This window comes from Boleophthalmus pectinirostris, unplaced genomic scaffold (genome assembly GCF_026225935.1).
Source record: "Boleophthalmus pectinirostris isolate CB_2022bp ecotype Guang Dong unplaced genomic scaffold, ASM2622593v1 HiC_scaffold_9, whole genome shotgun sequence".
NCBI lineage: Eukaryota > Metazoa > Chordata > Actinopteri > Gobiiformes > Gobiidae > Boleophthalmus > Boleophthalmus pectinirostris.
The window spans coordinates 23,976,456-23,990,471 of record NW_026571541.1 but is presented as its reverse complement, the minus strand read 5'-3'; the positions used below and the strand labels follow the sequence as shown (position 1 = coordinate 23,990,471).

At 39.3% G+C, this 14,016-nt stretch overlaps 1 protein-coding gene across 3 annotated transcripts in view; it reads right to left on the bottom strand.

Moving 5' to 3' along the window:
- LOC110174245 (cGMP-dependent 3',5'-cyclic phosphodiesterase) overlaps positions 1-14,016 on the bottom strand; it is a 183,697-nt gene that overhangs the window by 16,022 nt on the left and 153,659 nt on the right. For all 3 annotated transcript variants that reach the window (XM_055166992.1, XM_055166994.1, XM_020940309.2), the window contains 9 exons: positions 11,554-11,663; positions 9,915-9,970; positions 8,641-8,700; positions 8,414-8,570; positions 6,896-6,948; positions 2,591-2,665; positions 1,974-2,015; positions 1,116-1,184; positions 911-1,041 (listed from right to left, as the gene is read on the bottom strand). In XM_055166992.1, the coding sequence (XP_055022967.1) occupies positions 911-1,041; positions 1,116-1,184; positions 1,974-2,015; positions 2,591-2,665; positions 6,896-6,948; positions 8,414-8,570; positions 8,641-8,700; positions 9,915-9,970; positions 11,554-11,663 (753 nt within the window). The remainder of the gene's footprint in view (positions 1-910; positions 1,042-1,115; positions 1,185-1,973; positions 2,016-2,590; positions 2,666-6,895; positions 6,949-8,413; positions 8,571-8,640; positions 8,701-9,914; positions 9,971-11,553; positions 11,664-14,016) is intronic.

Sequence of the window (14,016 nt, the reverse complement as noted above, 5' to 3'; positions counted from 1 at the left end):
AGTGAAGACGCAACACCACTTTTGTGTCTTCTGTTCAGACTGTCATCATGTAAACATTAAAGCCTTAATTGAAATTAAAATGTTGATACAGACATGGCAAAAATTAGTAAGAAATATAGTATGAAAGAAAATCATTCCAGTGACCAGTCAAACCTAAGCTGACTTATGGCCCTCCAAAACAAAGTTATTGAGCTATATGAGAAGTATTGATGCCATACATTCTAATAGTATGACATTTTGCTTTTCTGCTATTTCCCAGCTGCTATGGGTTAGCCCTAATATACTTCTGCCTTTGCCATCTGTTTTGTATGATTGTCAATGTCCTCTGCTTTCAGAAAAATTCCTGAATTCCGAGACAGTGTGTTTATTTACTGTAGAAACAACACAATGTTTGGGCTTATATTACACTATTTTCTGATCTATGTTATAATGTTGTTTCCAAAACATAACAGGAATAGAGTTTTGTTTCATTCACACATGTTTAACACACAAATCCTGCATATTTAGTCTATGTTCGCCTCTAAAACAAAAAATATGCTGTTCTACCTTTCACCTAAACTCCATACACCTTCACTAGAATAATTTGATTTCATTCCTAGAATTGCTAACTCTACTGAACTAAAGGTAAAAGGTAGCTGTTAATCTAAAAACTACCACTACAAGACATCACAAGGTGGAACAGAGCTTTTGGAGCTTTGGAGATGTAGACAGACTAAAAATGAAGGGTTACTCAAAAATGTGAATAAAACAAAACACAACTCTGGGTATGTTTTTAGCAGGCAACAACATTCTAACATGGCTTAAAGCTCACAGGAATCCATTTCACGCAATATAAAAACCGTTAAAAGAACCATAATATGCTACACAATATAATATACCATACTGTATACTGCATACATCATAGGGTTACCTTTTCCCTCCCTGCTTGTTGAAGGCGCAGGCCAGAGCCACCACCTGACCTGTGGCTCTGCTGACGACAGGGACACACAGCATGGATGAGATCTCACAGCCCAGCATACTGGACAACTGCCTCCGCTCCTCCTGTAACATCATGCAATTATTCACAATTATGTCATAAAGATGAGCAATACATCTGTACAAAAAGGTGGACTTACGGCACTGATGTCTTGAAGGGAGATCGACTTCTTCTTTTCCACGACTTGACCAAACCTCCCAAACATAAGCTGAACAAGACAAGATACAGGCCCACCATAAGCATATGGGGCTTAACAAAACATTCATTTGTTCAAATAGAAACAGACTGGAATCAGAGTTGTTTGGCTCTAATATAATCATAAGCTCTGTCCATTCTGTTTGTTGTTTCATTCTGGCATTTTGTACGTGCATATATTTGGAAACAGCAATGTAAGAAAAACATGTAAGTAGTGCGATACCAGCCCCTGTTCCACTCTTTGGACCCACTATGATCTGATCTCTATAGTGTTTTCAAAAGAATAATTGCTAAATAAATCATGTCTGCTTCCACTCTTGTTAATTTAACACCAATAACAAACCCAGGCGGTGTTTGTTTGTGCTCTAATATCTATCTACATCCAGATTTCACACTTAATTTCTCCTCAGCTCCACGCTCTGTTCGCATCATAATAGAAAGCCTGCTTAAAAATGCAAGGTCTGCATTGCAAGCAGAGAACGCGACAGCACCCAGAGGAAGTGATTACCTTCCTCACCCAAATTTCTTAATTATAAGCCCTGCTAGGGATTATGAACGATTACATGTGGGAGGGCCACGGTGTCAGTCAGAGAAACCAATATATGGCAGCAGCTTTACGAAGTACAACGCACCTCCCTAACAGGATTTGGTGTACTAGGCCATTTCAGCTCACACATGTAAATAATCCAAGAAATCCTATTAATCTGGGAATGTTTGTAAAAATTAATGAAGGGAACCAAATCAAATAAGGAATTAAGGTATTATGGGAAGCCTGAAAGGAAGCATGCAGAGGGATACTCACTGGGAAGCTGATCTCCTCCTCCAGGACCTTGTCTCCTACTACCTAAAATAAAAGTGCAAAGGTCATGGTGATTAACACATTAGAGAGATCATGAGAGAATGTTGATGCTCAGAATGATAAATTGAATATGGTGATTATTTCAGTGATTTTCAGTGATTAAAATATAATTCATGACTGCTGATCTGTAAGATTAAAGTATTTTTTACTTCAATTATAAACTACATAAGGCATATAAGATTGGAAAAAACATTTGTCTTGGCTAAAATGGATTCTTGTGTCAACTAAGAATTGAATTAAAACAGTGCATAGAAGCATTCTGAAAATCAAGTTAGGAAACCTTTATTACCTCATATATTCAGTATATGTAGAAGCACATGAAATCTCTTTGTACCACTGCTCTCTATAATCACTAAATTCATTAAATCCAAAATAAAAATACAGGAAACATAAAATTCTCCACTGTTTAATGTGCATGTCTGAACGGGCCATAATTCTATTTACTCACTGGCACATTAGCGCCCCATTACAGTGGCGTGCTATGTACACAATTGAATTTGGAGGTGTGTAATTGGCCTCCTGAGGACCACTGAATGAGGTACTGATGAGTGTGGATGTACCTGGCAGAAAAGCTGGTGGTTGTCCTCCGATACCAGTAACAGACAGCAGCACTGTGACTTGGTCTGCTCCTGCAACTGTACACAAGCAAAACACACACACAACGTTTTCAGTGCTCATGTAATCTTGTGCACGGGCGCATCACCACATTGTCTAAAGCAGCAATTTAACATTCTCTCAAGACGCTAAAGACGAGATTAGAGAAAGGACGAAATGAAAAATCACTGAAGCGGAGCGATGAGGAAAAACTGTATTGTTTGTCACAAGCTTTGAGGCTACGTGCTTTAGTTTCAGAGTGGATGTGTAATAGCTGGTATAATCTTTGATAGTGTGCAGTGGGCTGCTTTCTTGTGAGTTTTATTAGGAACAGAGATGGCATGGGTATCTTTACATTTATTATGTATGTACAATGTATGTAACCAATTACTATTCAACCAATGCAAATTAATTTACCAATTTACCCTATCTGCAACAGGTAAGCTCACAATATAACATTAAAGGGAATTTAAGTAATCAACAGAGCTATCATTTGAGAGACAAACTCCACACAAAGAGATTCTTGTGAGGTTATGACCCTAAAAATGTTCCATTCCTTGCAGAGCTGAACCAAGGACCCCTCCAGTTCAGTCCTTGTTGATGTTTCTTTGTGGATAACTCTCTCTATGAGCTACATCATTTTAGATTATATAAGACATTACATTGGAAGTGTAGGCAGTATTGAAGGCTGATCATAATGCTTTGACTATCTGTACACATTCAGGGTCAGCTCTGACCATAAATCTCTCCTGCCTTAAACATTCTGAGTCTATAGCATCTCTGGTACTGCATTCTCTCACTCAGACTGCACCCGGTCCATCCGCGACTGCTGGGTTGGACCAGATGTGTTGCAGTGTGAACTCTAAAAAGGCTCGTGGTGCACTCCAGTGTCCCAATCCTGAGCTCCCCCAATGTGCTCCTCTTGTTACTTTTAATTATTCTGAATATTTGTGCCTACTGAAGTACCGTGCCTGATGTACCAAGGAGCCACCAAGGTTCAACATTCAACTTAGCACTTACAGTATGTCAAACCATTCATTGTGAATATAAAGTTTAGTCATCCTCAACTGTACAAGTACATGGCATGCTAAACGACATAACCTTTTTTTTTCACACAGAACTTTGCTTTTTGAATTGCAATGCGTGGAGATAACCTTGTATGGGTCTCATTCTCTGCTTTCATAACGCTCCTTTGCACTTACTGAACATAACATTCAAATATATCTATTATGTTTTCAATCTTGAACATAGAGAAAAAGAATCAAGGTTTTACATTCAGACCGAAGGTTCAGCAGTTCTTTACAAACAGGAGGGAGAGTTGCGGTGAAATAAATGAAGAAGAGTGCGGCGCTGTGCTCGGCTGGAGATGCAGAGGTGGAGACCAGTGTCCTGCTGCTAGCGCTGATAGAAAACATTGCGTTCTCTTTCTTAGAATCACCACTCATTATCTGCGGGCCTATTTACATCATATGAAGGACGAAGGAGCTACAGCAACGCTTGATGGAGGTGACAGTCCACAAACTAAGTAATGGATAGTGGCTGTTTGTGTTTCAGAAATACACGTCTAACTGAGCGTTTTGAAGATTTGGCATTTAGGTTTTTAAATTAGAATTCAGTTTACATTTTGAAAAAGTTCAGGAGTTTCAAGACATGAGAAGACTGAAAACTTAACAGCAAAACTAATACAAGAATCACCTGCATTTCATAACATGTTAGCAGAGGTCTGAACTACAGTGTTTGCTCATTCAATTTAAAATTTAAATTTTTATTTTTATTTAACTAATTGCTGCTATTTGATTGTGATGTATGTAATGCTCAAAATCCTGTAGGAAGTAGGGCAATAACGTCTTTCCCCTTGATAAAATTCACCAAACATTCTTCTTGCTCCGGTTTTAAATCCTCAATCTCAGGAATCGTTGCCAACACAGAATGTATGGCTTTGTCTACATCCATCTCGACCGTTTTGTTTACTGTTGTGCTGTACCACAAAAGGGACCCAGAGAGGCGCTTGAGTTTGATGTCATGGTTTCACAGCTCTTCACTGGTTGGCTGGTGCATGGTCTACAACTTCCGGGGTTCTTGCAAACTGTCTAGTGTATTCCAGTTCCTGACCTAGTTGCTGGAGAGAAATGAAACTGAGCGGAGGCACTAGGTGGCACCACCCTGGCTAGAAAACAGGCAAACCAATGCCATCTCTACAGTGGCAGACCCCCAACCTGAAAAGTTAGGCAAGGCACCTTTAACATGATATTAGTCTATATATAATCTGTCCTGGCCAATAAATGCCTCCTGCTGATCATAATAGTATTCATTGCATATTTAAAACTAGACACCTGTATGCTCTTGCACAGTAATATAGCACACCCACGTCTAGTTTAAGCAGCCGTATCTCCTCAGCGTGCATTCTTCTCCATAATCTACAGAGCTGGATGGAGAACACAGCGCGACGTCAGGAATAAACAGGAGCCCTTTGCCAAGACATTCGCCCCACAGTCAAACACGCAAGCACTGAGTGAACCTAACAAATCCTGCACCCTCATCTCCCAAATACTGTTAATCCCATAAGAGCTGCCCCCAGCTTTTTCCGCACAACTGACAATTCTTCACAAGCGACCAGCCATCTTTGCCTCCTCTCTCCCTCCTCTCCTCATCTCCTCACAACGGCAACAATAAACAGGAGAAATGTCTGATTCAGAATACATTTAACCCTCCCTGAAGCCCTGCATATCACAAGAACATCTCACTATCTCCCCCTTTTCAGATGTAAAGTAAATAATACAAGATGTGGATGAATAGAAGCAACTGGGTTTACATCATGCTAGAAAAATGGGGAGCAAAAATGTAGCATAATAAATAGATATATTGCTATATTATATTTTTAGGAGTTTATAATAGAGGTTAGTGATAGGTCCTTTACTTTCAAAGTCTTGTAGAGGGTGTTGAAATGCACTATTATGGATGGTCCCTGAGAGACAATAGCCTGTCCTCTGTGCCATATTGCTATGTTTGCTGAGCTAAGTGTTTGTGCGAGTTCAGATAGCACAGAAAGTTACTTGGCGGACAAAGAACAAATTAACAACAGGTTTTAAGTGGCATTGTAATCCCTCACTCATCCATCAGAGTTACAAGTTATTTAATTAATCTTAAATTGGGAGTAAACCCATAAACCAGGGTCACCAAACTTTTTTTTTTCTGGGGGGCCACATTATCGCTCATGACTGTGATGAGAGGCCAGGGTTGGGTCGTCCGTATAACAGAACTGTATGACCCTTATGATGCAGATTATATTCTTTGAAAACCGCCAGACTTTCTTTACATATCAGACAAACTGAATGGCCCTTACACTGAACAAAAAAAGTAATCGGTCGTCCACTGTTCTTTGAAACAGTTTTTGTACTTTAATACTAGCCATTTTGCTGTCCTCAACTGCACTACTCTGGGGTATATGGAACAGTGTGATTGGTTGAACACAAGGATAATTAAATTACCTTCGTGGGCCACATTAGAACCTCTGGAGGGCCTACTTTGGCCAGCGGGCCTTATTTTGGGCACACCCAGTCTAACAGGTATCCACAATTTATACTTTGCTCCTGCAGGTGTTTGTGATCAGAAACAGCTGGCTATGATCACGGCAGTCCTGAGTACTAAGCACTGGAGATGGCATTGGTCACTGAATTCAGCTCACATTTAGATTTTGGTGTGTGCAAATTTACCTAGTTTGCTCTAAAATAACTACAAGATGAGTAGGAACAGTAGATGTTATTAAAACACCATATACATAGTTCAGTAGTGAAAAAAGTGGATATAGTGTTATTTGTCATAGAAAACACATTCACCCTAATCCTATCCTATCATAAAAAATAGTATGATGTCATGATGTCTTGCCCGCACTTACAACAGGAGACAAAAATGCTGTGAAGTCATTTTTGTCTATGGCGCTCTGACCCCACACTCTCTCTTATCTAACTCCCCGCTCAGCCCCTTCTCCCACGGTGTGAATAATCCCAGGCATTGAGAGTACAGTCAGGTGCCTTTACATCATGTAGTCTTATGATCCATCTCCACCTGCTCTCCCCATTTCTATACAGTCCTATCAGATGAATATAGGGCACTGTACCTGTACAAATGAAGCCGTAATTGAGTGATAAAAAGCTTGTGGTCAATGTAGTGAATAAGGGTAAAAACGGCCACTAAAGAGAAAGATTTTAGCCCTATGGTTTTTCCCAGCCTCTGGTGAGTGAGTGTGTGCATGAGAGATCCCAGGTACTTACATAATGGATGACTTTGAGCTGGAGAGATGCCGCATCAAGGTCAAAGAGCTCACCTGAAAAAGAGAAGGAAAGAGCGGAAGAGAGAGGATGAGATTTAAAGAGAAGTCATATTAAGTGCATAAACTATTTATTTGACTGGATTTTTAATATTTGTATGTATTGCAGAGAAAATTTTATAGTTTTTTATGGCATACATTTTTTATGAAAAGCATAAAAACGAAAATATCCCTTTAAGTAACACTCAAAAATAATGTACATTTACTTTCTTTCTTTTACTGTTTACTATTATCTGAAGTAATATTAGTGCAACTGTTGCTTGAGTCTTGCGACAGCACTCTTTCTAATCATGATTTATTAGTTCTGGTTCTAAATCACTAAAACAGCATAAGGAAATTCAGAAAATTCATTCATCATTGTTGTTACTACTTGTAGCCAGCCAGAGTGAACTTCTGGTTGGGGGGTAAATTATAGGTCAATGAGCCAAGCTGTCTTCTTGAAAACAAAGAAATGTTACTTCAAGGTCAGAGGAAGAGCACAGGATGGAAAAGCATAAAGGAGTGAGGGCAGGGTGGATGAAAAAAGGATAAAAAATGGTAGAAAGCTGAGTATGCTAGAGGTCCACAGAGCATCCCGCACTGGGGTAAAACTAACAGAGGTCAGGGAGAGCGATGCGCTACACAGGGACTAATAATGACCACTGCACTAGTGAGGAGAGACGGGGAAAAGGAAAGAATAACAAAAACCCATGGATAGATGGAAAGCGGAAAGAGAGAAAATAGTAGAAGGAAAAAAAAAAACTGCTGGGACGGTAGACGTGTTTCGCTTTTCTGACAATTACCACAGAGTAAACAATGCATGTGTGTTGTAGGAGATTAGCATTAGCAGCTACATTATGCATGAGGTTTTAAACAGTGTTCTTAAGCCAAATGTTTTGTTTTCATCAAGTCTGTCTCAAAGTGCGGAAAGTCTATCTAAATGCATAGAGATTTGAATCAGAATGGGCGTCTACCATTAGCATAATTTGCCAGTGCTGTAGTTTGTGTGTGCGATGTCGGCCTCTGTTTAAAATGGAGGACGACGAAATTATGGGTTGGGAGTAAACAACTTATGTGAATAGTACGGTCCAAATATTGTAGCAGCATAGTAAATTCGTATGGTGACTGCATTTCAATTATAGCCACTATGCGAAAATAATGTATAATCCATTTCTACCGATGGTCCTGCTACTAACTACTAACTATCAAAATTATTACGGCTGCTAAATTTGAGATATGTAACAATTGTATTAGTTTTGGATTTTGGTCTTTTCTGATTGGTTGCAGATGTGGAAAAGATTGTCCTTGGGAGATATCACATACAGCCAATACAGAATACCTTTCTATTGCACATTACATATAAATGCAGAGAACATTGTCATTTAAGAATTAAAATGTAGTTGAATGGATGTGCCCTCGGTTTATTTGTATTTGAAGAAAAGACCATTTTGGCCTTGAATATGGTCTCTGTGTATCAATGTACCACAGAGCTGTAGGATGTTCCGGTCCAGCTCGCAGTAGTCCTGCTCAGAAACGTTGAGGTGCAGCAGTGCATTGTGGGACTGGAGCGGCGACGGGCTGAGCGGAGGTCTCTGATAGGAGGCCTGGATGGCTTGGACACGCCCGCATGCCACTGATGCCTGTCAAATCAAATCTATGAGTCAATGTTTTATAAAAGACAGATATCTGGAAAAGAGAGAAGGGGCGTACGTGTCTTTCCAGTGTGTTAAGATGCACTTCATCCTGGTCACTCAGTGGATTACAGGCCACCTACAAAAGAGGACATTCACATTTTACCAAGAACATTGGCGAATGGTACATTGCTCTAGATCAGTGCTTCTCAATGAATTTCTGTTACGCCCCCCATAGGAAGAAGAACCCCCCCACTCGACAGAACCACTACCAAACATGGACAAATCGCGCCCTTGCCTACAGTAGCCTATGTACGAGAGCAAAAGTTTTAGTCGCATCTCCAAAACGACTCCAGGGACACACGCAGCATGTGTTCGTCCGAATTCCATACTGCACTCACCTGTGTCATGACGTGGTCCGCTCCTGCACTACATACGGTTTATATACAATTTGTTCTCTGCACTTCATATCTCCTGCTCCGTGCTGTGTGTGCATTTGTTCGGTACAAAAAAACCTGACACTATAGTGCTAATGCTCCCTGCGCACACTCTGACAATGAGAGAGTCACTGCCAACAACTGTAATGGATGTGCAATTACACTTTATTCTAGTACGGTAAAAAAAAAAGTGGAGTTCCCTGAGGTCACACGTGCCCCACTCGACATCACACTGCGCACCCCACTATTTGAGAAGGACTGCTCTAGATATACCTGAAATATGACTAGTACTTAGACAATTTATATATTTTACAGATACAACATGCTGTTCCTCAATCTATATGTGCAGCTTTCCATTTCCATTGTAATGATGTATTAATGTTGAGTAACTTTATATACACCACTGCATTCCTTGTTCAGAGGTGTGTGAAGGAATTTACAGACATAACACTGGTCTTGACAGTTGTCAGACCCAGACAGAGGCTGATTTTGTTGAAATTGCAGTGGTTCATTTTATATTGTCCAGAGCCTCATACTGACAACCAGGGCAGTAGACGGGGGGGAGATAAAGGGGTCTGTTGGGCCCCAGGGTTTTAAGGGTCCAGAACTGGAACCACTGCTAATTATTTTATATTAAAAGGGGACCCATGTGAGGCTTCTTGCCCCAGGCCCCCAAATTTCTGTCGATGCTCCAGCTGACATACTATAGGAATCTTATTTTGATTTTACTTGTGAATAAATAATATCTACAATAGTTACCAGCATTTTTGTGATATATTTCAAAGCATATCATATAGATTACCATTAATACTAGGTTTTACTGTAATCTGTGTGAGCTGAATACCATGAAAAATGCATGTATGCGGGACACTGATCCAGCCTGTTTGGGATTCACTGTCCTTGAGCAGAGACTCACCAGTAAGACAGCGATGGCCTTGTTCCTCTCTGGGTTCAGAAGTGGAATGACAACAGCTGAAAGCAAAACACAAGAAAAAAAATCAGACATTATAATACATTTTGCATTGATTTAGACCCAACACTCTCCAATCTCCTGCCTTAATTTTCCTTGCATGTCCTTGTCCCGCTACTAATCTTATTTGCGTATCCATCTTGTTCCAATACGGAGAGAGACAAGCACACAGAAAAACAAACATGATTGAAAAATAATGTCCCTGGTGCTGCACTGGTTTTTGCATATTCCCATCTCACCACAAGGCTTTTATCTGTTGTACTGTGCCGTATTAAGAGACTAGTCGTGGTTTCTGCAGGACAAAATGCACTTAATCCAAAAGTGCCCATGTGCAATGCAAATTATTATTTTTATTGTTATTGCCAAATCGTGCAATGATTTCTCATGCATGCACCAACAAGAGAGATGTGGCATTGTGTAACTTTTCTGGTGGAGGGTCCATCAAAAGCTTTTGTCTATGAGGATATTATTGCTTATATCTTCAAGGAAACCAAATGAGACCAAGTTACAGGTCAGATCTGCGGAAAGGTAATCCCGCTCACAGTCAGAATGTTTATTTTTCTAAGTATTTTTTAGCTATAAAAACAACTGTAATTCAATAAATGTAAGGTAGAGCTGTTTAATGTCATAGTGTGAAACATTTTGGACAATGACATATCTATAGAAACAAGCAGGTGACAGACCCCTAACCAAAAAGTTACATAGTGTACCTGAAAGTAATTACTGTACAATAAATAAAATCCTTCCAAAATATTCCACTCACAGAAAAGGTTAAAAGTGCAGATGTTATGCTAACTTACAGTAAGACTCATAAAGAATATAAATCTTGTGTAATGAACTAAAAAAGCTATTTGGACGAGTAGCAAAACATATACATCTTAAAAGTTTTCCCAACTTCCTTGCAAAAACATCATTTTTGTGAAGGCAAGATGGACAAAATTCTTTCCGCTTAATATGGCTTGTAATCAGACTTTCCTCTATACAAAAACATACCACTAACATTTTTGGTTAATATTACTTGTCATATTAAATTTTTCCAATATTAATATATGTTGGTACTTTCCATACTTTCATTATGTGGTATTATATTTTACTATTAATGAATATAACATCTCAGTATCAGTTGATATCTTCTATGAATAGATTTTTACGAGATTTCCGTTGCGTATTATTTTACTTCCATCTTGCCATCTTTTTCCAAATAGCACCTGCACATTTAACCCTTACTTGCACACAAGTCTTTCCACATTCTTCAGGTCTTTTTTTGTTTTCCTCTGTTCCTACCTCCTTCCATCCTACATTTTCCTCCCATCTCCAAACCCCACACACTCTCAGGTGATGCTGTACAGATCTGTTTGTCTTTCTGCCAAACTTAGGTAACACTCACTCATGCACTTATACATTCACACACAAAAAAAAAATAGTACAAAGATAAAACCCAGGCCCGTTGACAGAAATTTGGGAGCCAGGGAGCAAGAAGACTCACATGGGCCCCCCTTGTATAAATTAATAGAAACTCTGGGCCCTTAAGACTCTGGAGCACGGGACAATGGACCCCTTAGTCCCTCTACTGCCCTGTACCAACCTCTTCTATGTGCTGGTAGCGGTGCAGCCAAATATGTCCTGTGTTTTTCTGGCAGTTCTGGTGGAGGCAGTCCGGCGCATTGACATCTCTTCAACTGGTCTGCAATATTCCTAAAAGCACAGGAACACAAGCTATAGGTGAGACAGGTTTCACAATACACGCTCTGACAGATATTTGGACACGGAGAGGACAACTGAAGTGGGCGGGAGTATAATCATTCGCTATGACAAAAACACATTGTACTGTAGCCATAGAAAAACACCATGCATTGTGAAATCATGAGTGATATGATTTCAATAGTGGGCTGGTTTGGAGCCAGGTGTCACAATTGTGGAGCTTTTGTCGAATATGAGAAGGGCGTCTGCTTATTTTGGAGGTGTCTGTTCAAAAGAATAAGAAAACAGAACACTGCCGGTCCCTGTTCCAACAAGTGTTTTAGCTATTAAAATGTAAATTAGGAGTGGCGTATTAAAATGGGTTAGTCTGTTATGGAGGGGCACAGATCAAGTGGTGGTAAAGTAATTAAAATATCTAACAGCTAAATCTGAAAGTAATTAATTTCATGTAAAAACTGACTACAAAGAATTGCTCAAACTACTATCAAGACCTGGATAATTTTTGAGTTTGTCAGGTTGGGCAACTGGTTTGAAATGGTTAAATCTAAAGCTTCCAAAATACTGAAAAATTCCAAGAAGATGTTTGTTCTCTCAGAAAATAATGTTATTTTTATGCACACATCATGTTTACTGATCTTACCATTGTATTCATGGGTTTCAGTCACATTATTTTTTTCAAAGACTTTTGGCAACTCAAAATATAGAAGAGAAATGTTTTGATTTCTTCATGCTGACAGGCATCGGTATTATTTTTTACATCAGAACTGCATAGGGAAGTATTATAAAAATATAGAAATAGCATCTCATCATACACAATCCTGGTTTAGATTGATAATTCCTGGTACAGCCCACAAAAGAATGCATACAGCATATCCTAATGACCCTTAAAAAAAGATGTAACTTTTGCCATCAATCTGCTTGCTTGGTCTTTCAGTTGTGCTTACAAATATAATACCCCCCATTGAACCCATGATCCTTGAGTTCATTAATAACTGTGCACTGGAATTACAATTCTCAGTACAGCCCAACTGCAATTGCGAATGTCCAGAAATCAGTTCTGGGAAAAGGGAGACAATGGATAGCGTCACTGAAATACATTACTGCGAATTCTTGATTAATTTCCTGCTCTTAAAAGCGCGCCTAACAAAGTGATCTTAGTAATGATGTCTTCAAGCTAAAAATAATCAAAATTAGAGCACAGGTGACGGTCCACTGCCCCATACCGCGTGCCTCTCACATGCTCCCAGACAGTCCAAACCCCCGTGAGCAGTGTGCCCATATCTCTGCATGGTGCATTGATTTAAAAGTGCACATTTATTTCAGCCCACTGAGGAGTAGTCGGATTCAGTCAAAAAGCTTTTCCATCCTGGTTTACTAGTGCAGCCAATGCGCTTGACCTTTTGCAATGTCTTTGTTCAAAGCAATGGCCCTGCAACCATTATGACACCCATTTGGACCGAGGCAGGCCAAAGAGAGCGCAGCCACCCATCGATAAGCAAAATACAGGCTTTGTGTTTTTGTGAGACGTGAAAAGATTGGAAACATCAATGCACACTAGGTGGGTTGGATAAATAGAGTGGCAACAGTTGAAATTGTGTGAGACAAAAATGTTAGAACTTGGATTTTCGCATTTTACCTGTAATTCTGTGTTCCTGACTATGGGTTATTTTAATTATAAAAAACTGAAATAAAAATCCATGATACAGCAAAAGCTATTGTGGTGGATACCTCTGCCACCACTCCACAGTGTTAGTATTATTTCATTTCATTTCCATAAGTACAGCATAGTTTATTCCTTTATGTTCTAATTTGGGTACACACATTTTAGTTAATATAAGTCTGAATTATTTACTTACACTTTTTCTTTATTTTTGTTTGAGTGGCTAGACGGTGGACCCTTGGTAGAGACCATCCACGCCAAACAAAAGGGACTATATAGTTGGTTTTACTGTATTATACTTATTTGCCTTCTTGTTACTTTGATTAAATTAATAGTTTTAGTTAATTATTTACTGTAATTCCCCCCTCTTGTGTTCAGTTTTAGTTGGTGCTCATATATTTAAACACCCCTGGTCTTTGTCTGGTTGGGCTAGTTTTGTTCTGTTCAGTTTGATTTAAGTTACCCCAGCTGAGCCGGCTTTTTTGTCAATAATTTACCTAATTTGAGCCTTTGTTAAATTATGTGTATTTGACTTTATTAAATGTAAACTTATTTTTATACCTTGTCTTTGCCTTTCTGTCTGGTCCACGACAGGTATGCACGTAATTGAGGCAGCAGTGGCCTGATAAACCAAAGAACCAAATGACTTTTAATGCATTATTGATGAAAGTGTCAGACAAGAAGCCT